Source organism: Chanodichthys erythropterus, chromosome 14, assembly GCF_024489055.1.
Source record: "Chanodichthys erythropterus isolate Z2021 chromosome 14, ASM2448905v1, whole genome shotgun sequence".
Classification (NCBI taxonomy): Eukaryota; Metazoa; Chordata; class Actinopteri; order Cypriniformes; family Xenocyprididae; genus Chanodichthys; species Chanodichthys erythropterus.
Genome location: NC_090234.1, coordinates 23445637 through 23472206, shown reverse-complemented (window position 1 = coordinate 23472206; position 26570 = coordinate 23445637). Strand labels below are relative to the sequence as shown.

At 34.9% G+C, this 26570-nt stretch overlaps 2 protein-coding genes across 4 annotated transcripts; one reads left to right on the top strand and one right to left on the bottom strand.

Moving 5' to 3' along the window:
- Window positions 1–159: 159 nt before the first annotated feature.
- On the bottom strand, window positions 160–13640 carry ccdc93 (coiled-coil domain containing 93). 2 transcript variants are annotated; one of them, XM_067409235.1, is made up of 23 exons: window positions 13552–13640; window positions 12900–13013; window positions 12702–12796; window positions 12457–12568; window positions 10910–11008; window positions 10739–10795; window positions 10434–10534; window positions 9557–9593; window positions 8897–8998; window positions 8688–8738; window positions 8125–8211; window positions 7061–7174; window positions 6912–6974; window positions 6413–6486; window positions 5099–5180; window positions 4913–4987; window positions 4372–4443; window positions 4178–4286; window positions 3351–3433; window positions 3180–3217; window positions 2960–3044; window positions 1502–1615; window positions 160–1367 (listed from the first exon to the last, which is right to left on the bottom strand). In XM_067409235.1, exons 1-23 carry the CDS (start codon window positions 13633–13635, stop codon window positions 1311–1313), a joined length of 1905 nt encoding a protein of 634 aa, XP_067265336.1. In that variant the 5' UTR covers window positions 13636–13640; the 3' UTR covers window positions 160–1310. The 2 variants fall into 2 exon arrangements, with proteins under 2 accessions (XP_067265336.1, XP_067265337.1); XM_067409236.1 differs by having other exon boundaries at window positions 8897–8995.
- A 2072-nt stretch (window positions 13641–15712) lies between these two features.
- plcd4b (phospholipase C, delta 4b) lies at window positions 15713–25998 on the top strand. Of its 2 annotated transcripts, XM_067408795.1 has the most exons (16): window positions 15713–15807; window positions 16720–16760; window positions 17199–17357; window positions 17996–18224; window positions 18464–18593; window positions 18679–18910; window positions 20220–20421; window positions 22782–22926; window positions 23158–23310; window positions 23908–24051; window positions 24120–24273; window positions 24486–24602; window positions 24768–24946; window positions 25030–25162; window positions 25356–25505; window positions 25869–25998. In XM_067408795.1, the coding sequence occupies exons 2-16, from the start codon at window positions 16739–16741 to the stop codon at window positions 25955–25957; spliced, it is 2238 nt and encodes a 745-aa protein (XP_067264896.1). In that variant the 5' UTR covers window positions 15713–15807; window positions 16720–16738; the 3' UTR covers window positions 25958–25998. The 2 variants fall into 2 exon arrangements, with proteins under 2 accessions (XP_067264896.1, XP_067264897.1); XM_067408796.1 differs by lacking the exon at window positions 15713–15807 and having other exon boundaries at window positions 16499–16760.
- The last annotated feature ends 572 nt before the right edge of the window (window positions 25999–26570 follow it).

Genomic DNA, 26570 nt, shown 5'->3' with positions numbered 1-26570 from the left:
TGAACAGGATAAAGATGTCCAATTTTTTCTTATTTTGTAAAAAAAAAAAAAAAAAAATTTATATATATATATATATATATATATATATATATATATATATATATATATATATATATATATATAAATTTTTTTTTTTTTTTTTTTTTTTTAGTACTGCCCTTCAGAAGCAACATAAGACACTTAAATGTTTGCCAGAAGACAAATTAAGTACAATTGACCTTGATCTTCAAATTCAAAAAGTTTTCACCCCCCGGCTCTTAATGTATCGTGTTTCCTTCTGGAGCATCAGTGAATGTTTGAACCTTTTTTAATAGTTGAGTTTGAGTCCCTCAGTTGTCCTCAGTGTGAAAAGATGGATCTCAAATTCATACAGTCACTGCTGGAAAGGGTTCAAATATGCAAAAGATGCTTGAAAACTGAAGAATCTGCAGGACCTGGAGGATTTTTCTGAAGAACAGAGCTCAGTTTAACTGCTCAAGACAAACAAGAGACTCATGAACAACCATCACAAAACATAAAAACAGTCGTGGATCATCAGGTAACCACACACAGTATTGAGAACCGATGATTCCCAAACTTTTGAACGGGGTTATTTAATAAATTCAGCTATTTTTTTGTCTTGTGGACTATATATAAACATATTTTTTTGTTAAATATCTTACTCAGGACAGTACTAAATAAAAAATAACATGCATTTTGTTTGATTTCTCTTATTTTGATAAAATTCCTCACATTTTCACAGATTCTCCAAGCGGTTCCCATACTTTTGCATGCCACTGTATGTGTATAATATATATTATACACACACACACACACACACACACACACACACACACAAGGTTTGCCTAATATATATGGTTTGTCCATATTCATTAATATCAATTTAGATTATAATCTGGTTTTATAAAATAACTGGAAATTCAATCAATATTCAGGGATTGACTTGATAGGTAGTGTAGAATCTATTGTATGCATTGTTTCTGCCTACACTAGTATACAAACAATATATTCAATATTTTTTAATCATGAGAGTCGAAGAGAGTGCTGCTCATTCACTCCCCCCACCTACATTTCCTGCTGGTATTGAGAGTCGAACAAGTCCGACTCTCTAACCATTAGGCCACAACTGCCCCATGATGAGAGAAGTTGATGTAGTGGCTTAAAAGATGCTGATTCTATTTTGTATGTGGATTGAGCTTAACCAGCATCAGTTTAAAGACTTATTTTTTGGTGGTTTTCCCTTTTATTATTATAGATATTTTGTAGACAGGAAGTTATGTAATGAATGTGTGTGTGTGCATGTCCAGTTGTTATGATGCTCCCTTTGCCCTCAGTTTAGACAACAGCATCTCGTTCTTGCGGCACTCCTGAAACAGACAAGAACATGCATGTTATGAATCTGTTTCCTCAATCCAGAATATAAAGTAGATTAAGGTCTACACCCTTCATAAAGGAAGAGGGAGGAAATTCACATAAAACAGATTTTTTTGTGAGTATTTACCTCTTTAAAGTCTTTGACGGTTTTAAAGTAAAGTCTCTGTTTATCCAGCAGCTCCAGGTATTCATCATTCAGCTGATCTCTGCGCATCTTATTCTCCTGTCTTTTCTTTTCCATCTTTAAGTGCATAAATACACATGTTAGAAAACCACACTAATGCAATTCCTGTTAAAACCACAAATAGAGTGGAATGAACCAACTTATATGCAAAATGGAAATAAATGAGCAATAGAGCTCCAGAGGCTGACGTCACGCAATCTAAACTCCCATTTTGGCAGGCCATCAGGAGAGCGCTAGAGCAGCTATAGCATTGGTATCGATAGTGGTCAAACAATAATTTAAACCAGACCTTACCTAGAACCTAAAACCTTACTATCTCAACATGGTGGACTGCTGCTGTGCGCCAGGATGCCAGAACAAAGCAAAGGGGAAATCATTTTATTGTATTCCTAAGGATCCCGATTGAGGACTGAAATGATTCATCCCAATAAAACATGCTAACCAACACAACAAAACAGAGAGATGGGAGCCATCATTTTGGTACACATTATCTTTAAGGTGTCTAGTATTATTATATGAATTCACAATTATTCAGATGTTGATGGCAACAATAGTGACGTTGGGAAAATAAAGATGGTTGTTTTTGTTTATTTTAATCTTAGTATTCCTATAAGTGTTGTATAAGGGTTATGTTTAATAGTAACCCTAAAATGACATAAAATAGTTTAAAATGTGCTAAATAACTGGTCTGATATAGGCTATATAAGAATTTTCAGTATACACATTATTGTGACCAAACATAAAACACAATTTTTCACACACTTTTCCATAAAAATTAAAAAAAAATAATTATTGATTATTTCAAGGGGCAACTAATTACACTATTTTCATGTTTTGGAAAATTTTGAGATTAAACAGGTTAAGATTTCATGACATTTATGATGTCTACTGTACAGTGATATGGCTATGTTGGCTACCTACAGTACAAGGACAGCTAGAGTCGATTAAGTTAGCCAACAACACAGATGACTTTCTCTTCCAATGACGACAAAGCAGGTTTAAGCTGGCAGACTCTAAAGTTAAATATTCATCACAAAATTAGATTGCGTTCATTGCGTACCCCTCCAGGCTTTTGTAGGCTTTTAAAGAGATGAGGTAGTTGTAGATATCAGGATACTGCAGGTCAGAAAGGCTATCTGTTCCTTTACTGATACACGTTAAAAGCACCCCGGGGGCATTATAGGGATCTGTTATGTTTAATCTATTAAATCTTGCTATGTACAGGTCTGTCTTTTGAGGATGAACTCTCTTTCCTTGAAACTAGCGGCATTCATTTCATATTCGCTCCTGGCTGTCCCTGCCTGCCAGTATGGTGTTATAAACAGAGTGGGTCACGTGACATCCGGAGCTCTATAGTAGCATATTTCCTCTATTATATGATGTAACAATCTAGTTTCGTACTTTTATGCGGCTCTGTTTGATTCCTTCCACAATTTGCTCCATTTGTCTGAGAAACTGTTCTTTACTTCCTGATGAAGCCATGGCCCTAAAAACAAACACACACGCTTTACACACATGTACCTGTGCCTTCAGGAAAGACGTGTCTAAATTAATCTTTAAGGCTGTTCCTGTAATATTTTGAAATTCCTACATGGATCCTAGAGCTTTATTTGATACTCACTGCTGGAAATGATCATGTATGGAGTTCAGCAGATTAACCTGTGAAAGTAAAGATGTTGTTTCATTTCCACTGCACATCCTTTTAAACACTACACTCTGATTATAGTGTCTGATTCTATTCATAAATACAAGAAAATTCATTCCCAATAGCATAGCAAAACTAAGCCGATACCTCCTTCTCCAGGTAAACTTTCTTGTCATCCAGGGTGTTGTAAAGCGTGAAGAATTGTTTTGTTTCTTTGTGTGTTGCAGAAACTGAAAAATACCAAATGTATAATTAAAGAGTGCTTATTAAAGCTGTAAGCCATTTTATGATGGGTTTGATTGCAGCCCATCCAATCAGATCTATCTATTATATATCTTTTAGGGGGTAGTTCACCCCAAAATGAAAATTCTGTCATTACTCACCCTCATATCATTCTAACCCTCGTCAGACTTTAGTTCATCTTCGGAACACAAATGAAGATCTTTTGATGAAATATGAGAGATGTCCATCCCTCCATTGATTGCTCTTGCAACAACCACTTTGATGCTTCAAAAAGTTCATAAAGAGATCGGAAAACTAATCCTTATGAATCGAGCGGCTTAGTCCAAATATTCTAAAGAGACTCCATCGCTTTTTATGATGAACAGATTTAATTTAGGCTTTTACTCACATGTAAACACTGATCAGTGAACATAAACAGAAGCTCAACTAAACCTGAATGACGCACACGAGCAAACCTCTTCTGGAAGCTCAAACGTGCTGCGTAACACACAAGAATGAAATGCACTGGTTACACAGCAAGTTTGAGCTTCCAGAAGAGGTTTGTTCTTGTGTGTTATGCATAATTAATTGACAGCATTTTAATTTTGGGGTGAACTAACCCATTAAAGTCGCAATGTTATTGAAGTAGCAAGAGATCTTTCCTTCGTGTCATACAAATGAAATGGATAAGTGAGAAAAAAACCATGCATTTAGAAAATAGATCACGCCAACTTTAAAATACCAACACACACCTTGGCTGTAGAGCTCAATGAAGCGTTTCTGATACTGGGTCAGCTCGGCTCTGTTGGGAACCTCGTCAATCTTTCGCTGCAGAATGGCAATCTCGCGATTCCTCTTTGCCTGCAGGGGACAGTAAAGAAAAACACTGAGTGTAAAGAATCTCATGCAATTTTTTGAGTAAAACCATCAGCTCAACTTGACCTACCATGAGCAGACGAATCTTCTGTAGTTTTTCTCTGTCGGTAGTGTACTGCTGATCAATCATCATTTTCATCTCCTACAAAAACACATGCAGAGAATGAGTCTGAGAAACAAAACTAGACTGCCACAGTCCGGCTCCGTTTCAAAACTTTGGAACACAACCACTAAGAGAATTGTTTCAAAAAGGTAGGCTGCCTTCTAAGATACCTTCTTTATTGTTAAATTGTTAAAGACTTGATTTGAGGATTGAGAATTTTAGGGGTTTTTTGTTGTTGTTTTCTCCACCATAATATACCACCATAAAATCCTGTTGGTGTGGGGTAATAAGCCAAATGGCATTCAATCGGCCATAAAACTCAATAAGAAGAAGATAGGCTAAATTCTTTTGTTCAAATACTATCCCCAAAGCATTGAAAGAGGTAAGACAAAAAATTTTATCCAAGAAGGTATTGATTAAAAAAAGCTATATCATATTAAACTTTTTGGGTTTTTATCCAATATTTGTTTGTGCTCTGTATGATTATATTTAAGATTGTCACCAGCACCTTCTTATCATCTCCTTCGTCTCCAGACTCCAGCTTCAACTCTTCAATATTCTGCTGCAGACGAACCATTTCCTCCTATACACACATATACATTACCATTAATGATACTCAAGTCTTCAACATTACTCACTAAAACAGAACAAACCAAAGCAAGTTAATGTGACATGGTTGTTACTATAAACGTACGCGGCAGTGTGAGCGGAAAGTTTGCTCTTGATGTTTCAGGTTTTCATTCATGGCCACCAAAGCACGAAGTTTCTCCAGCAACCTAAAATATGAAAACAAACATAGTACTTAAAAAAAAAAAAAAAAAAAACAGACACTGACACTTAAGAATCATCATGCTTTTTGGCTTTCAACTTTTAGAAAACGAAGTGTGAAGTCAAGTTTCTCAATTGATTTAAATACACTTTGGTGTCATCGTGGTGCTAAGCTGATGGCACAATGCTCTAATAAACATAAAATATACAGCAAAAAGTCTATTTCTAATTAGACTGAACTATGTATTCACACATTTACTCTTGTTTGGCAAATTTTCAAATAGTTTTCAATGGGAGCATTGCATTATTTAAAATATCAGCAGCGTAGAACCCGGAAGCGCTGCACTGTGTTTACTACATGAAGAGCATAGGAGACTGACATGGAAGAGAAGAAATTGTTGAATAAAGTCATTATATTTGTTTGTTTGTTTTTCGCACAAAAAAAAGTATTCTCGTCACTTCACAACATTAATGTTGAACCGCTGTAGTCACATGGATTATTTTAACGATGTCTTTACTACCTTTCTGGACCTTGAAAGTGGTAATAACATTGCAGTCCATCGGAGGCCAGAAAGCTTACAGATTTTATCAAAATATCTTAATATGTGTTCCAAAGATGAATGAAGGTCCTACTGGTTTTGAATGACATGAGGGGTGAGTAATTACAGAAATGTAATTTTCTGAACGAACAAACCTTGCAAAGTCTTGTTTTCTGAGAAATTAAACAAAATTAAGTGAAGTTTATGCTTAAAACAAGAACAAATATCTTTAAATGGTTACGAAAATTACTTTTTCATTTGAATTAAGTAGATTTTTCTGAACCTGTTGGCAGATATTTGTTCTTGTTTTAATCATAAAATCACTTTCACAAGATTATGAAATTGTCTTATGTCATTTTGCTTTTAAAGTAAATGTATCTTTATTTAAAGATATTAGATATTTGCACTGGAAAACAAGACAAAACTACTGAAAAAGAACATCACTTTTTTTGCAGCGATAAAACTGTACAATAAAAGTTATTTCCATATTCTATTTGTAAAACAAATTAAACAGTAATGGAGATCTGTTGGAAATTGTATTTTTTTTTTTAAACGTTGAAGTGTTGCTAAAGCACCTCATTGTGTGCTTCCTAGACATTTACATTTAAAGAACATATTGACATGTCATGTTCCCTTCAATTTATTTATTTACCTTAATAAAACCTGCTGAAACCCTGATTACAGGTGCTCTGTTTACTTACCCAGAATCAGCCTGAGACTCCACATCCTCCAGTGAGCTCAGCTCTCTCTCTAGCTTTTCAGTTTGCGCTGTGGCCTAAAAAAACCCCACATACATTAAAGTCGGCATGAAATGGCAGATGCGATAGTCTTTTCTCCCCTATTGTGATGTATATCAGAGTTAAACGGCTTCTCGAACAAGAAAAAAACGTAGGCTGAGACTTGATTTTGTCCATCAGAATTGATTAGATCAAGTGTGATCTCATGTGAGTGACAGGTTGTCCTGCCCTCGCACCAGTAAACATCATCAGAGAAGAGATGAGATGTTGAACTTACTTTGATTAAAAATTATGAGGGAACATTAATTGAAAAAACAAATAAATAAATAATGTGCACTGAAAAATTATTTATAATAAATACTGCAATATTCCATAAAAATAGTCAATTTTGATTTCATGGTGACTTTAACAGTCCAAGTAAACACGTAATCTGTCAGTATATATCTATATCTATCCGTCTTACCTCGGCTAGTTTGACTTTAGCATCCTCACATGCCGCTCTGGCCTCCTGCTGTTTAGATTGCAGCTGAAATAAAGCAAGAAACAATGAAGAAAGAAACAAACAGAAGAAATAATGACTGTGATATTAGCAATGTGAGGTATGAGCATTACCTCTGCCAGCTCATTTGTTTTTTGAGTGATTTGTTTGTTGAGTGATGCCAGCTGACGTCGGTGTTGTTGCGCAGGCCCATATCTCTCTGGCCGATCCTCCACAGAGCGCTCTGCCTGTTCAATGACACGTATGTACAGTAAAGCCTGGCATACATTAAAAAGCTTTTAAAAAGATTTTACAACACTAGGCATTAGACACTTGACGCATTTGTAAATGGTTACAGAGATGACTGAGGATCACAAACTACCACTAAATTCAAACTCGAATACCTCCCTTCTATATAGTATGTGAAAAACAGTATGCCATCAGAATAGTATGTCTGAATACAGAGTATTCGAAAAACAGTAGGTAAAAAAGTACCCATTACCACTCATTACTTCCACAGAGATCCTGAAGTGCGCATTTATCCCATGAGGCCGCATTTACCAACTGACGCTGGTACGTCACATGACAGTAACAACACGGCTAATGTAGTACATCCGAATTTAATTCATACTACCCATACTCATACTATATAGAACATACTTTTTAACGGTTGTGAAGTATGTTCAAAATCAAATGTAGTACCAACTCATTATGTGATTTTGTACCAGATTTTTCAAGTCGTTCAGAAAACAACAAACTCATGCAGGAATATGTGCCTCACTGCTTGGAGACGCATGATAAATGAAAATAATATGCGTTCTAAAATCGTCTCAAAACATCAAACATGTTTGATATCCTCCGACTGGATGGAACCAAAGTCTGTGCCCGTCATACACAATGGGAATTACTGGGATTTTCTGGGAAAACAAAATCTGCAGACTCTGCATGCATCTTAAATCAGCTCCCTAGTTCAGGGCACTGATCAGGGAATTAGCCATTTTAAGGGCAGTCTTAATCATAAAATCCTTCCAGTGCAATGAAACGTTTGCTCCCTTAAAAGTCTTATGTCTTATAATATATAATGTCTTAAAAGTCTTCTTGTTTTATAATTAACATTTATAATTATTTTACAGCAGAAATCTTGCAGGTATATGAAAGTATTTTTCATAATGTAGTATGGAGTTTTCACTATGCTCACCTTTTCGGCATACTCAGTGGCAATTTGCTTGATCTCCTCAGACTGTAGCCCAACAATCTGCCCAACTGTGCTGGCTGACAACTTCCCCTACAAAACACACACAGAAATAGTGTGTAAAATAATGAGACTATTGACCATTTTTATATATTTTCTTGGTAAAAGGGCATCTGCTGAGGACAAACATTATAAGTAAATAATCAAATTTTAAAGCAAAAGTTCACCCAAACATAAAAAGTCATTCCGACCCCATATACTTCTTTAATTTTATTTTTTTTTAACCTTTCTCTACCTTATTTTTTAACCTTACTCCACCTTTAAAATTTAAAAATTAATTTTATGTCATCATTTACTCATCATAATGTTGTTCTATGACTTTCTTCAGCAATTTGTGGGGAAGAAAAAAAAAAAAGATTTTTGGATAACGTTGTGACTTCAAAGACAAAAAAAATCGGAGACTTCTCAACTGAAATTTTCTCAAAATATTTTTTTTATGTTCAACAGATAAAGCAAGTCATATATTTTTAGTTAACTTTTGAGTGAAATATCACTTTAAACTACTATACCTCTTCAGTTGCCATGGCAGCCATTCCAGTCATCAGGGCCTTGATTCTGAGCTGTAAAAACAGTCAAACAGAGCCTCTGATTGGTTAATGAAAAATTAACATTGGTCAGATAAATAGTGGGTGATTAGGAACGCGATAAGACATGCTGCATGACTAGGAAGTGAGAGTTCATTAAAGGACAAGTGTAGGTTCATAAGATCCTAACTGACCTCCTCTGCTGCCTGCAGGTCCTCTTCTTCAGACACCTGGGCCATTCCAGGTGGCACACCCTGCGTGCCCTGAGCCAGCACTTGCTTTTGCTCCACTGCCTGCTAGAAACATCATCACATGATCAGACTAACAACAAATCAAAACTAACAAAGGTCAGTACCAAGCCCTTCTCTCCATCTGTGATCTATTATACCCAGATGGACACCACAGGGGTGGTTCGAGGGTTGGTGCGTACAAAAATCTTCAAAGTCAACAGACATTTTCTGCCAATTTTGCTCCATGTAGAACTGAAAGCTGAGAACTGAAAACATTTTATATTAGTCTAAATGACATTACACTGGGTTTGGATGATTGAACTACAATATACACCAGACATCAAGCCAATAGTCAAATGTCTCGCTTGCATTAAGATTTTGTTTATTTACCAGGAGTAATCCCATACCTTTTAATCAGTATATAAATAATATACATCAAGAAAATATAAGAACAACTTCTAGCCAATTCTAGGACAGTGCAAATCTTACTGAAATGACCAATACTTCAATGGAATTTACTCATTTATCCATTTTAACCATGGACAAATGAGTCAGCTGCTTAATTGTAACCTTCCCTGACTGGACTTTTTAGGTGATGTGGCCGAAAGAACATCTGATACTCACTGTGCCTGCTTTAGACTGTTTGCTGAATCCATAGCGCCTGGAAAAAACAGAAAATAAATCATTTGCAATGCTTCATGTTCACATTACAGACAGCATGCAGCTCACGGCAAGAGTCGGTTTCAAAACACACCAGACTACAGGAACGACACACCACATGACAGGAAATTACATGAACAAAACCTTTAGATGCAATTTGTGAAGAACAGGGCTTGGGCAGATGCAAAAGTAAAGACATTATTGCAGTTGATGCAAAGCCATTACATCTCACTGAAAGTCAATCTGTGTCACTCCCATTCTCAGAAACTGAACCTCAACAATACATACTCACTGTATATACTGTGATATGAGAAGATACGGACTGATGAGTGAAATAAAAGACACATGGAAAGAATAAGAGGAGGAAATGAATAATGAAAAGATTAGAGGAGTACAGAAACCTCTGAATTACAATAATAGATGTCATTAATGGAGATTTTTTTCTGACGCAGTGATGCCAATACAATGAGCCAGGGAACAGACCAGTAAAAATAAAGGAAACAAATCAGAGGATGAATGAGAAACAAAGAATCTGAATAAAAACTGGATAAATACTGGATTAACCCCACCTCCACACACATGCACACACACACCTGCCCCCTCTATTTTGTACTAAATATATTGTACACTTAACAAAAAACCCAAAAAAATGTTGGTACCATATTTTAATGTTATTTATCAAAGTGCTACTTTTAAAACATATGTATATATCACAGTTTCCACAAAAATATTAAATAGCACAACTGTTTTCAACATTGATAATAAGAAGAATCATCAAATCATCATATTAGAGTGATTCTGGAAGAATCATGTGACACTGAAGACTGGAGTAAGAGTGTACCTGCCGAACTCCAGCAGGGTGGAATGAACCCGAGACTCTTCATCCAACAGCTCACCAGCATCTACCTGCCGTTTATAACGCCTCTGAGGAGCATACACCTCCTACAACCAAACACACAATATATAACAATATTTCACACCTCACAATCTATATATCATCAAATATATACAAAGGAACTGATGGCACATCAGCTCTGTAGCTGGGCAATATTAAATTCAGCAGAGATGAAAAACCCAGTAAGCCAAGCATCATACTTTAAATCTCATGATGTGTTGATGATGTATAAAAGGTTATTAGATACTTACACACACATTCACCACAGTGCTAATGGCTCTTTCCTTCCTTAATGCAAACTCCTCATCCTAAAAGAAACACATTTACTGAGACTTCAAAGATTACAGATTGTAAAATGTTTGATATATTACAGTGTTAATAATACATTATATTTATATTTCAGTGTTGACCTGTTGTCTCACCTCAGGAAATGCATGTGTTTTCTGGAACTGAGAGATGGAATATGACCTGACATAATCTCCCATCTCTTCCCGGGTTTCAATCGCCTTTTTTACCAGCCACTATAGGCCCCACAAAAGATGCATCGTAAGAATTCTTGCACTGTATTTCAAGTCATTTAAACTAAATACACTCCTTTAAGTTTGGGGTCAGCAAGGTTTTCTTTTTTGAAAGATATTAATATTTTTATTCAGCAAAGAGGCATTAAATTGATCAAAAGTGACAGTAAAGACATTTACAAAAGAAGTTGACTTCAAATAAGTTTTAACTTTCCATTCATCGAAGAATACTGAAAAAAAGTATTATGGTTTTCACAAAAATATTACTGTTTTGAACACTGCTATTAATAAGAAATGTTTCTTGAGCAAGAAATCAGCAAATTAGAATGATTTCTGATGGATAATGTGACACTGAGTAATGGCTGCTAAAAAATCAGCTTTGCTATTACAGGAATACATTTCAAAATATATTAAAAGGTGCAATAGAACATGTTTTCAAAAGATGTAATATAAGTCTAAGGTGTCCCCTGAATATGTCTGTGAAGTTTCAGCTCAAAATACCCCATAGATTTTATTTTATTCATTTTTTTAACTGCCTATTTTGGGGCATCATTAAATATGCGCCGATTCAGGCTGCGGCCCCTTTAAATTCTCGTGCTCCCCGCCCCCAAGCTCGCGCTTGCCTTAAGCAGCATAAAGTTCACACAGCTAATATAACCCTCAAAATGGATCTTTACAAAGTGTTGCAGCATGCAGCATGTCTAATCACGTAAGTATGGTATTTATTTAGATGTTTACATTTGATTCTGAATGAGTTTGAGGCTACACTGTTGGAGAGATTTATAAAGAATGAAGTTGTGTTTATGAATTATACAGACTGCAAGTGTTTAAAAATGCAAATAGCGACGACTCTTGTCTCCGTGAATACAGTAAGAAACGATGGTAACTTTAATCACATTTAACAGTACATTAACAACATGCTAACAAAACATTTAGAAAGACAATTTACAAATATCACAAAAAATATCATGGATCATGTCAGTTATTATTGCTTCATCTGCCATTTTTCGCTATTGTCCTTGCTTGCTTATCTAGTCTGATGATTCAGTTGTGCACAGATCCAGACGTTAATACTGGCTGCCTTTGTGTAATGCCTCGAACATGGACTGGCATATGCAAATATTGGGGGCGTACATATTAATGATCTCGACCGTTACGCAACAGTCAGTGTTATGTTGAGATTCGCCTGTTCTTCGGAGGTCTTTTAAACAAATGAGATTTATATAAGAAGGAAGAAACAATCGTGTTTGAGACTCACTATATGTCATTTCCATGTACTGAACTCTTGTTATTCAACTATGCCGAGGTTAATTCAATTTTTGATTCTAGGGCACCTTTAAAATAGAAAACAGTTATTTTGAATTGTCATAATATTTCACAATATTACTGTTTTTACTGTATTTTTGACCAATTAAATGCAGCCTAGGTGAGCATAAGATATGTAAGTGTACCTGTACAACAGGGAAGATGTGGATGAAATCCAACCCTTGGATCTGATGAGGCTCTAATCGATGAGGACATTTCATTCTGGGCAAAACTGACACAATCTTCTCTGTCAGAGCACTTAAACAAAAAAGATACAGACAATCACATTTACCAGAATTTAGTTCAGTCTGAGCAGGAATGTTTTTGTCGGTCTTCATTCTTCTTATGTCACTGCATTACGAGAAATAATGTTGTTTAATCTACGACTCACATTTTCTGACCGATGGTGGAATTTTCTTGGAAGAGCAGATCAACGTCTATGTCAAAGTTGCATGTAGTTATACACCAGGTCATTCCTCCTACCACCTAAAGTAAAAGCAGGGACTGTTCATAATTAAACTAAAGGTGTGTAAAACACACAGTCATGTGGTTGGGAGAAAACCATACAGGTGTGTAAAATCTGATGTACCTTGTCAAAGGGTGACAGTCCCTTAATACGTGCTCTGAAATAACCAGCCGCAAGCAACAGCTCCAAAATCTCAGCAAGCTTGACACTCTGCTCCTCATCCTCACGTGTCTCCACCTGTCAGTCAGTACATATAGCTGTCAGTATGTTTATTTAAAGAGTGTCAGCACACAAAGTCTAGATTTTAAGTTAATATTTTTCTGTTACTTGTCACTGAAGAAAATAAAGGAAGTATTTATTGATATTAATGAACTTTAGTATATTCAAACAAAGTTTGAGCATGCATACATTTGCAGATACCTCATTTATTATATTAAACCTGTTATTTATTTTCTTAATGCACATGAATTGAATTATATTACTGTAAATTGTTACTCTATTGACAATAAACAAACTCAATGAGGGAGGGGTAATAACATTTACATTTTAAATGTATAAATTTAGCAAACGCTTGTATCCTCACTTTTATATAAGTGAGGAGGACATATGTGTCTCTTTACAATTGGAACACAACACTTTATACAGTATTTATATTTAACAGATACGTTAAGAGTCTGGTTTCTCTGATTGAATGCATAACCTTAAAAACGAAAAAACTGTCTGCAAATGCAAATGGGCGCACATGAGAGTTTAAGTGTTTTGTTTTCAGTGCTACCTTGATGAGATTGCCCTCCTGATCATACTGCGCTCCGATTTTCGAGCCCGTTCTCACTCTCTGGAACACAGAGGTGGCCGCCATGATGATCACGATGTGTCACGTGAGATGAATAACGTGACGCAAAAGTTGTCACAGTCAAAACCGGTCAAAACGGTCAAAACCCTTTAAATGCGCACCGATGCGCACTACCATAAAAATAAATAAATTAATTAATTAATTAAAAAATAAATAAATAAATAAAAATAATTATATATATATATATATATATATATATATATATATATATATATATATATATATATATATATATATATATATATATAGTGAACCCGTACTTATTTTGTCTGACAAAGACAACATACTAATGTTGTACATGCTTGGTTTAGGTTGGCCAGAGAGAAAAAACAAACATACACTCACTCATCCAGCTGACTGGCATGATACTTATAAGGGCAGTATGAGGAACAGTTCTTCTCATTTGTTCAGCTGGTCATAATTGTTTTGACATTTATTTTTATGGCAGGAGCATAGAAATGTGACACCGGGTTATTACTCCTGAACCAAGCTATAGAATTGGGAATATGCATAAATGACAATAATAAGACAAAGTGGCTATTCTGTAGACTTGTCTGTGAATTAATTTGTTTAAAAGTAATATTTTTTCAGTATGTTTTCTGTATATTAAATATGTTTACTTCATGAGTAGGCCTACTTGATGACAGTAGGTATACTCTTTTGATTTGATGTGAATAGACTATATAACTATATCATCTGAATTATACTCCTGTTACCAAGGACATTTTAATGTTACTGTCTTATTTAGAGAAAACATGACAGTGACCTTAGTTGACTTCATTGGCCTTAGGAGTTCATTAGGGCTTCTTGAGGACTAAAACCCAAGAGGATGCTTTCTGTGCACGCTGTTGAATACATGCTGATACAAATTTAAGCTGCTTATAAATAGGGCTAAACAGCGATTCAAAAATTGTACATATATATTATTACATAATGATTGTTACATTTAGTGAACCACCTATAATTTTTGATATCAACTAATCACAAAATATGTATTTAGGTGTATTTCCTGCACGTATGTGTGAGATTGCTCATGCATTTAATCAGTCTTGAAGTTCAGATGGAAATGTAAGAAAATAAAGGCCTAAAACCAGTATGATGGTTGAAGCATCTTCAACAAAAGTCAAATAAAAAAAAACAGATTTATTTATTTATTCAGGGCATAAAAATACATAATCCTGACATGTTTCTATTGCACATCAGGATTCCAGGTGCAGCATATTCACTTCAGAATATTTGGTTAAATGTTCTACTCTGTTTAATTCATGCAAACAAGAAAATAGAACTAATAAAACAAAAAGATACAATGTATCAAATGTACATGTCTAATCAAATTTTTATTTGTATTAAAAATCATACTAATTGAAATTAATATACCTTTAAATATATGCACTCAGCATTACGATATTTCTGCATATATGTCCAGGTGGTCTTGAAGATGTTACTGGTCTAAGTGTTGTTAAACTAAAATGTTTTAGAATATTTTGGGTTTTGTCAGCAAATTCAATGCTTTGCTTGTATTTGTATCTTTCCCCATTTGTAAGTCAATTTTACCAAATTAATTTATGTAAATATAAATGTAAATGTGGGTTGTGCATGGCAAAGACTGGCACCGTTCTGTACATCCTGCTGATTTAGTATTCTTAGGTGTCTAAATGGGTTTATAATTCAAGACCCTTGGAAACAAACTGTCAATTAACTCTTTTGAATTCATTTTGAAATTTATGTTATATACTAAAATGAATCACAAAATTCAAAATTGTGCATTTTGTGCATAAGGTGAACTCGTTTATAATGTTTCTTTTTGAAAATACTTCTATAATGTAGACTTTGTGTATTGTTTATTATTCATCAATTGTTTGAAATGCAGCTTGTTTTTTTAATTTTTCTGTATATATTGTGGAATTATAGAAATTATTTATGCTGTAAAATTGTATGCTGCATTTTTAACAAGAGCAGAAAACAGAACTATTGCACCTAATAAGGCAGAGGGGGAAAAAAAAGGAAAAGTGGGAGTGTCTAGGAAGGAATGAGGCAGAGGAAGGGGTGTAAGAAGGAGGCTGTGGCTATGCATCACTGTGAAGCAGCCTGGACTGCGGCTTTGTTTTCCCAGACCTGCACACGCAGCAGCAAAGACACAGAGCCCATCCTCCTCATCGGATGTTTGTATATCAGACGGTGAGTTCTGCTTTTTCTCTTTTCCTGAGTCACTCCTCAATATTTGCTTCAGCCCTCTCCAGACTCCCTTTGCTATGTGTTAGGAACATTACTTTGTCAGCATTTACTGTTGTTAGTGACTTACATCAGAGCATATAGTATTCATTTGAACTAAAACTTTGTAACTGCAATATTTTAGGACTGTACACATTTAGAAACAAATGCTGTTTTTTGCTAAAGGCTCTATTTAGGGTATAAATCACAGTGAAGATCAGAAATGCTATACATTATCCGTTTATTCAATACAGAATAATGGCAGGAAACATAAAAACATAATTTGATTCTGTTTTATCCACTTGGGAAATAACAGAACATAATGATGGTGCCAGTAGAGGATCGTGTGAATCTCAGAGACATATTTAGCCATGACTCATGAGTCTATGTCACGCCTGACTGGATTGCTTCACATGTGCCTGAATGAACTTGTTTTTTTTGGGGTTTTTTTTTCAATTTGGAGAACATTACTATTTTTTCCTCATTGTAAAATAGGGCATATTGGTTATGCAATCAGTCTATTTCTAGATTTTATTTAGCCTGTCCTTGTTTTCACTGAAGAAAAAAAAAAAAAAAAAACAGATAGGACAACGTGCAACAACAATTTGAAAGAAGCTTGTGGGCTCTTGTCTCATCATAGTACAGCACTCATAAGGAGCCACATTAGTGACACCTCAAAACAAGCTGTTAGTGGGACTAAATGCACAATATATTCAAGAACACTGTGACGGAGAGATGTTTACATTGAGCTATTTGATTCAACTCTCAACTCAGACTTCTCAGCAGTCTATCTTTAAATCATTATTATTATAGTAGTGTTAACATGGAAATTATTTGAAATTTTTTGAGTGAGACAGTGATACTTGTTTTTGTCTGCAGAAAAGGTGCACTGTAGAAAATGGAATCACCTCAAAAATGCTGTGAGTAGACAGACTCTGTGTGTGTGTGTGTGTGTGTGTGTATGTATGTGTGTGTACACACGTTTTTGTGATTTATGAGGACACAAATTTGTATAATGACACGGATATTACACTGTATACACATTTTTACGACGTAAAAATGAAATATGAGGACATTTCATGAGTCCTCATAATTAAAATAGCTTTAAAAACATACTAAACAATGTTTTATTAAAAATGTAAAAATGCTAAATGTTTTCTGTGATGGGTAGGTTAGGATGGGGATAGAATGTACAGTTTGTACAGTATAAAAACCATTAGGCCTATGGAATGATAGCAAAACAAACCTGTGTGTGTGTGTGTGTGTGTGTGTGTGTGTGTGTGTGTGTGTGTGTGTCCATTTAAAGTAAGCTTGTTCTTTCTGAACATTACTAATGGCCATTTCCCATTTTCTGACAGGTAAACAGAGTCATCAAAACCTTGATGCAATGAAGGCAGGGATGTTTCTGCGGAAGGTGAAGTCTCGTATGTGGAAGCGCCAGCGGCACTACAAACTTCAGGAGGACTGCAAGACTATCGCATATAAATCCAGCTGGGCAATAAACTCTTATTCTACCTGTATGACCTGAGTTAATATTTTTAGTGTTTATCATGGTTTATATGCTTCAGTAAACATGTTAGATTGATAAAGATTGTGTGCATAATTAATCCAAGACTGGGGTAAAAATGACTGATTTTGTTAGCAAAATATAGGCGGAGTGCCAAAAAAAAAACACTCAGACTTATTTGCGAGGAAGCCATTAGGTTGCAAATATTGATTGGACTTTGTAATTTGATTGTAATTTTGAAAAAAATCCAAAAGGTCTTTGTGATGAGAAATAAAAGTAGATACGTTAGGGAAGTAGATCAGAAAATAGTTGGAAGTCTGGGGAGAAATGCATATTGGTGTGTAGCAACAATCTTATATGAATTACCATAATATGAAAGGGGATGCAACAACTGTCATTCTCACTTTTTCATTATCCACCATGACAATGGTTTCTGAAAAAAAAGGAAAAAACTTGAGATGAATATCTTTAGCTGCTTCTAATGAAATTAAGAGCTCCATTGATTTACTATGAACAATAGTAAAGATTGATCAGTTAGTAATAATGAAGCTTGCTTTCCATGCACTAAAAATAAAGTTTATTAAAAACTGAGAAGAAGGGCTCTGAAAAATTGAAATAAAAATCTTTATTGATTTATTTTTTTTCCAGTCTCCATCAGTGATGTGGAGGCTGTTCGTGAGGGACATCAGTCGGAGGCCCTTCTCACTGTAGCAGATGAGTTTCCTGCTGACCGCTGCTTCACGCTGGTGTTCCGTGGCCGCAGAGGAAACCTGGATCTGGTGGCTGAGTCAGCGGAGGAAGCTCAGTCCTGGATTCAGGGCATCAAAGCCCTCATGGAGAACATGGAGAACATGGATGAGAGCACCAAACTTGACCAGTATCCTTGTTATAAAAATGATATTTTCACCCCCTTTTTATGGTATATATTTACTTGAGGCAAGTTCTGATCTTTATCATATTTTATATATTTATTCAAAACAATAAAACAGTAATTCATTTTTTATATATTTTAATTTTAGACAGATTGATTGATTGATTCATTGATTGATTGATTGATTGATGAACTCCAGCTGTTTACTACCAACTTATATTATCAGCCTAAATCACTCCGTTCAGATGGATTTCAGACTGGTTTTTGAAAGCAGATCGAAACAAGGATGGCAGAATGAATTTTAGGGAGACAAAAAAACTGCTGAAAATGATGAATGTGGACATGGATGAAGAACATGCGTACCGTCTTTTTATGGTGCTTAAGAGTTGTTTATGTGATTTTGCATCATACATTTGTATCATGTTGAACCGCATTATCATTTTTTGATGTTTTCTCACAGATGGCAGATAAGTCTGAGTCAGGAACCCTGGAAGATCAGGAGTTTGTGGAGTTCTATAGGATGCTCACTGAGAGGAAAGAGGTGCTGGAGTTATTCCAGGACTATTCCAGTGATGGACAGAGCTTGTCTCAGTGTGATCTGGAGGAGTTCCTGAGAGAGGAGCAGTTAGAGGGGGAGGGCAGTTATGAACATGCCCTTCAGCTGATTGATCGCTATGAGCCTTCAAACACAGGTAATGATCAACTATCAACTACTGCTATACTCTTCAGTTTATAATTTTTGTAATATATATGAATATTTCCCACTCTTTTATATTTAATTAAATAGTTGAAAAAAATGTATAATTTAAATAAATTCTGATAAAGTTTACTTTTTATTTTAATGTAGGAGGGACAATGAAACAATTAGCTGAACTCCAGCTTCTTAACTTTAGCTTTGCTTAAAGTTTGCTTAATATAGCATTTTTATATATTAAAAATATACATTATTCATTTTATTACATATTTTAAAGGGATAGTTCACCCAAAAATGAAAATTTGATGTTTATCTGCTTACCCCCAGTGTATCCAAGATGTAGGTGACATTTTTTCTTCAGTCGATCACAAATGATGATTTTTAACTGCAACCGCTGCCCTCTGTCATTCAAATAATTGCAGTAGATGGGAACTTCATCTATAAGAGTGAATAAACCTTGCTTAGACAAATCCAAATGAAACCCTGCGGCTCGTGACGACACATTAATGTCCTAAGACACGAAACGATCGGTTTGTGAGAGAAACCGAACAGTATTTATATCATTTTTTACCTCTAATACACCACTATGTCCAACTCCGTTCAGCTTCCGGTGAGTGAGGTCTGATCGCGCTCTGACAACGGAAGTGATGTCTTGCGCTCATTGAAGTATATGGGAGAGACATCACTTCCGTCAACAGAACGCGTTTTTTGACCTCACTAGCAGGAATCTGAACAATTATTTGAATTATTATTTGAATGACAGAGGGCAGCGGTTGCAGTTAAAAATCATCATTTGTGTTCGACTGAAGAAAAAATGTCACCTACATCTTGGATGCACTGGGGGTAAGCTGATAAACATCAAATTTTCATTTTTGGGTGAACTATCCCTTTAATTATAATTTTTAAATGATTATTATTTTTATTCATGTTTTTTTAATTCATAAAAATAGTTTCAGAACAGTAACTGGTAGACCCATGCAGTACCACCGTTAGTCCCCAAGGGATAATGACATGTACCCCCTTTTGAAGACCCTTGCTTTAGGTTTACAAGTATGTCTCTGAATGTATGAATATTCAATTCATTTTGGAACTGGTTGGTTTGATTTGAGGGTTGATTTGAAATTTATTTGTATGCCTGTGAGGAAAATTAATGGAAAATACTTCTGGGTGCTCTTTTAATAATGGAGTAGTTGAGCACTTAATCTAGATCGCTGGGCAACAGTGAAGTGGTTCTTTACTCATCATGATTACTGAGTAACGGTGGAAGTTTGATCAGATAAGAGGCTTCATTTTGTCTTCTTGTATAGCCAGAATGAATCATTTGATGACAATCGATGGGTTCCTAATGTACCTGACGTCTCCTGAGGGATCCATCTTCAATCCAGAGTGGCAGGGCCTCTTTCAAGACATGAGCCAACCTCTCGCCCACTATTACATCTCGTCCTCACACAACACTTACCTCATGGAAGACCAGCTAAAAGGACCAAGCAGTGTTGAAGCCTACATCCAGTGAGTTCTGCTTACTTATGGTTATACTGACATGTGTGTAGCAGATAAAGTGGCTGCAATCAAGCGCATGACGAAGGAGTAAACAACAAAAACAGCCTTTAATGATAAATCAGCGAGAACACGCAGGAGATTTCAGGAGTAATAGTATAACAACCACATAAAGATGTAAACAAGACCGAACAAAGTGAATGAACTGAAGGCTTTAATGGTTAGTTATAGACCTTTGTTCATCTTAGAACACAAATTAAGATATTTAAAACACCTCATGTGAGTACAGTGGTTCAACCTTCATGAAGCTTCAAAGTGTTACAAATCTTTTCTTTTGTTTCAAAAGAATCAGTGGTTCGGAGCACCAAAATCACATGATTTCAGTAAACAAGGCTTAGTTACATCATAAGTGTTCTGATTTCAATAGTTCAAGTAACTTTGTCAGTTTGATACGCGCTCCGAACCACTGATTCGAAACAAAAGCTTTGTAAAGATTCAAAGCTTCATGAAGCAGTGTTTTGAAATCAGCCATCACTAGATATTGTTGAATAAAGTCCCTATTTTGTTTTTTGTTTTTGGTGCACAAAAAGTATTCTCGTCGCTTTATAATATTAATATTGAACCACTGTACTCAAATATGTTTTCGGTAGCCTTCTGGATATTGAAAAAGGAAATGATCTTGCTGGCAATGCAGGTCTCACTAAGCCAATGGATTTTATCAAAAATATATTAATATGTGTTCAGAAGATGAACGAAGGTCTTACGGGTGTGGAACGGGTAATAAATTACATAATTGATTTTTTTTTTCATTTTGAACCAACCCTTTAATTACACAGACTACACTCAAAAAAATAACTCTTTGAATGAACATAAAAAAATCATGGAAAGGATTTCCACATGATTAAGTTGCTTTATTTCAGCATTATGCAATTCTGTTATTCTAATTTAATGCACTTACGTTGGGTCGATTTAATTTATTAAGGTTGATTCAACTTATTTACTATGGTTGGGCACAGCTTAATTTAATAGTGTCAGCCCAACTAATTTGCAATGTTTTGGAAAATAAATAAAAAGCAATAAATAAATAAATAAATTGTTTTCATATACATTGTTTTTTACAATTAATTCTTCTTGTTTAATTTTGTGATTTATATAACTTTTGTGATGTTCTGTGTTGGAAATCTAGATGTAATACTGGATTCATCTTAATACTTGCCTTAACCAAAAACATTGTAAACTGATCATAAGTCTATTAGTGGCAATGGTTTTACAGTCAACATAGGCTTACAATGCTTTTGGGAAATGCAACCCAGAGCACTACCACAGTGATTACTTTCTTATTAAAGTAATTCGAAAATTTGTTAGCAGGTCCTCAACCCAAGCACAAGTGCAACAATTCACCACAATGGTAACCCTAAAACTATTAATTAACAGAAACTTTTAAATACCAACATAATAGAACAGTAAACATTAAAAAGTCTTTCCATTTTCTCATCTTCCTAAAAACTGCTTAAAATAACACTTTATATTTACACTCCTAGTTCAGCCCCTTTGCAAAGCATGATGGGAAGTGAAAATCCTGTTTGATTGAGTCCTGGTTGGGTTACTTGATTTAAACATGTTATTCCAATATGAAAACATCAAGTTAAGTCAAAGAGTAATCATTTCAAGTCAATTTAACATGAATCAATCACATTTAAACCAGAAACCTGATACAATGGTGTTGAATCAAAATAAATTGTTTAAATAAACTGAACAGCATCAAAAAATCTTTTTTTTTTTTTGAGTGTAAGTAAATAGAACAGGTGCGTAAATGAGGAACTAATAAGTACAGGGAACTCAGGCAAACCAGAACAGGGAAAACAGAACCAAAATACAATGAAACAAAACAGACATAGAACTACACGTTACAATGTGTCTGGTTCATTTCCCTGATCTTTGATGATGTAATTTGCAGAAAAGGATCTTTTTGAGCATGTAATTATTAATATCTCACATGCATACACTCTTAAAAATAATCGTTCCAAACAGAGTGATGCCATAGAAGAACCATTTTAAGTTCCCCAAAGGACCTTTCAGTGAACATTTCAAAAAAAAAAAAAAAAAAAGAATATTTCAATAATCTGAAGGATCTTTTTCCACTATAAAGAATCTTTTGTGTGAAGGAAAGGTTACATAAATGTTAAAGGTTCTTCATGGAACCATCAATGCCAATAAAGAACCTTTATTTTAAGGAGTGTAATAATAGAGTGTTTCCGTTTACTCACTGTAACTTCAGAGAAAGCATGTGTCCGCTTAGTTGAATGCGTTGTGCTTTGCTCTATGTGTTAATGACTGTTGCTGTTCATTTGTGCTGGGTTGAACATCTAAAGGGCTCTGAAGCGAGGCTGCAGGTGTGTAGAGGTGGACTGCTGGAATGGAGCGAATGGGGAGCCGGTAGTTTACCATGGACACACATTCACATCTAAGATTCTCCTCAAAGACGTGATTACTACTATTGCCAATTATGCCTTCAAGGTGATCTAAATGCCCCAACACTTATACAAATACATAATTATTTGCATTATATATATATATATATATATATATATATATATATATATATATATATATATATATATATATATATATATATATATATCATTATTAGTATTAATATTAACATTATCTTAATGTTGTTGTTGTTGTTAATGTAAATTATTTGCACAGGTACAGATTTCTTAATCTTCCCATCATTCCTACTTTTAGGCATCTGAGTATCCGCTCATTGTGTCCATTGAAAACCACTGCAGCATAGATCAACAGGAAGTCATGGCTCGATATTTCAGAGATATCCTGGGCGACATGCTGCTGACGAGCACATTAGACGGCGGAGTGGCCAGTGAACTCCCATCCCCAGAGGTGAGCTCAGGTTAGCTATTCAGGGCCTTATAGATAGTGGTGCACTTAACTGCTCTTATTGACTTCTGTTTGAAAAACATGACTGACATGGATCTTCAAATAATGTATGGTCTCATAATCATAATACTTATACTGTAATGGGCACTTTCATTATCTATTGATGATCACATGAAAAAGTCAGATTCACATCACCTATTGTTAGATATTGTTTTTTTTTTTAAATATCTGTTACAATGGAGGTCTAAAAGTCAGACACCATGTTGAAACTTTGGGATTTTTTTCATTTAAACCTGGAAATAAAAAGTAAGTTTAGAATATAAAAATGTGAAATGTAAATTGTTCAACTTCTCTCTCAGATTGTAATGCAGATAATATATTTTGTAATGAAAATATATATTTTAATTGCAGGTAAATTAGAAAATAGCATTTTCACTTCAGACTGTATGTATTTTATATATATATTTCTAAAGTGTTTTTACATAAAAAGAACATTTCATTTTAAATCATATATAGAAAATTCAGTTTTTATATAATAATATATTACTATTTAATATAAGGGATGTAAAACAAGTGTATTTGTTGACACATTTCTTTCAGGCACTTAAGAGGAAAATCCTGTTAAAAGGGAAGAAGATTGGAAATGAACCAGAGAGCTTCACAGGTGAAGTTAGTGATGAGGACGAGGCAGCAGAAATGAATAAGGACAGTCTGGCATCAGAGAGTCCACCAACAGATGCAAAGGTAAAAGTGGAAATATTGAGATATTGAGAAATATTGAAATATTGATTGTTTGCTTTTTCCCTTTGTAGAAATCGAAACAAAATCTATGCAAGGAGCTCTCAGACCTTATGTTCTGTAAGAGCGTACATTTCCACAGCTTTGAGCATTCCCGCACCTCTGCTAAGCCTGATGAGATGTCTTCATTCTCTGAGTCTAAAGCCCGTAAATATTCAAAGGAAGCAGGTCAGAAAGACTTTTAAGGGATAGTTTGCCCAAAATTCTTGTTAGTATATTTTCAACCTCATGTTGTTCAAATTCTGCTGTTATTTTTTTTCTGGAAAACAAAAGGAGATTAAGCCGCTTTTTGCCTTTTCATTTCTATACAAAAATATAAATATTATGTAAAGTGATGGATGATAAAATTCTGAAATCTTTTTTTTTTTTTTTTTTGCCAGGATCAGATTTTGTTCTGCACAACACAAGGCAGCTAACAAGAGTGTATCCAAGTGGAATGAGGACGGATTCATCAAATTACTGTCCACTGGACATGTGGAACATGGGATGCCAGATTGGTTAGTATGGTAGATATTGAATTACATAACATTATGTGAGTAACACAGTGGAAGAATGGCAGATAAACCTTATAAAAACACTCAATGTAAAGAGGAGCAGGGAAACACGGCTAATGTGTTGTAAAGTGGACGATGTATTTACTGTAATGTGTTTCTGATTCATAGTGGCATTAAACTTCCAGACAGCAGGAATGGAAATGGATCTTAACGATGGGCTATTTACTCAGAATGGCCGCAGTGGCTATGTTCTAAAACCTGAGATACTACGCAACAGAGAAAGACTCTTTGATCCTGAAAAACCAGAGGAACGTGAGGATTACCACCCTTTACTCTTCTCTGTTAAGGTATTAAACAGTATTTGTATTCCTTCCACCAATTCAGTTTGAGATTATATTTGTTGATGGTTCTTTGATTTTTTTTTTAAAAGGTTATTAGTGGACAACAGCTCCCTAAAGTAAAGCAAAAAGAATGGTCCATTGTAGACCCCCTGGTAAGAGTGGAAATTTATGGCGTTCCTCTGGATCAAGCCAAACAGGAAACCAAACACATTGACAACAATGGTGAGGAAGTGAAGATGAAATGGTCTGAAGTGTTGCCAAATCTGATCAGAAATCTATTATAGTTCAATATGTAACTTTACTGTGGAAATAGACATTTCATTGACTTAAGATGACTAATTTCTAGAATTTTCCATTGGAACCATTTAATTCCTGCTACTTGAAGTATTTTTTCTGTTATTTTTCTTCTGGGCAGGATTCAACCCATGTTGGAACGAATCCTTGCGGTTCACAATCCACACCCCTGAGCTGGCACTGGTGCGTTTTGTAGTTGAAGACTATGATACAGCATCTAGGAATGACTTCATAGGGCAATACACTCTTCCTTTTACCTGTATTCAACCAGGTAGGCCTATATTAAGGACAATATCATTAGATTTTAACAAAAGAAAAATATTCTCGGTCTCATTCATTAACCATGCAAAATCCACACAAAAATCTTCATTCATCAATAAATTTAAGATAAAATTGAGAACCAATTGAAACTACATTTACACAGGTTCCAGATGGCCTTAGAAAAATGTGATGTGTGCGTGTATATATCCTGTTGTGAATCCGGCAGAAATTTTGTGTGCAAATCTTTTCTGCTCACATAAAAAATGCTTGTACGCAATTATTAGTGAATGAGACTCAGCGTCTTTAGGCCTATACTCTTAAAAAATTTCATATGAATTTGGCTTTCTTGCAAATAAAAGGTTTCTCTTTCCAGGATATCGCCATGTGCATCTGTTGTCCAAAGATGGAATGAGTATCCATCCATCCTCCATCTATGTTCAGATCAAGATCACAGAGCTGTGATTTCACAATTCTAGTTTTATTTATAATGCTTGAAACTTGTTCTTAAGTGTTCATATTTCTCAGACAAATCTGTAGATTTTAAGAGTCCCTCTGTAGCAGTTGCATGGTGTTAGTAGTGCCTTCTCAAAGAAAAAAGACCCCTAAGTACGGTGCAGATATGCTTATTTGGTAAATGCAAGTTTTACTTTTGATTGTTTAATCTATGCAATATTAAGTGTACTGATAATCAGAACAATTATTTATTTTTCCTCCTGTTTGAAAGTTACACAATAAGGATAGCTTTCCTGTAGCTCAGTGGTTAGAGCATGGCACTAGCAATGCCAAGGTCATGGGTTCGATCCCAGGGATTGCACATACTAATGTATAGTATAATGCAATGTAAGTCGCTTATGGATAAAAGCGTCTCATAAATGTAAATGGATAGAACACAGGTTGTACATTATCTGAATTGGTAACACTTTACAATAAGGTTTCATTTGTTAACATTAGTTAACTACATTTGTTGAATTAAAAATGAATACTTCTACTGCATTTATTAATCTTAGCTAATGTTAATCTCAACATTTACTAATACATTTTTTAAGATCAAAATTTGCATCTTTTAAAGGATTAG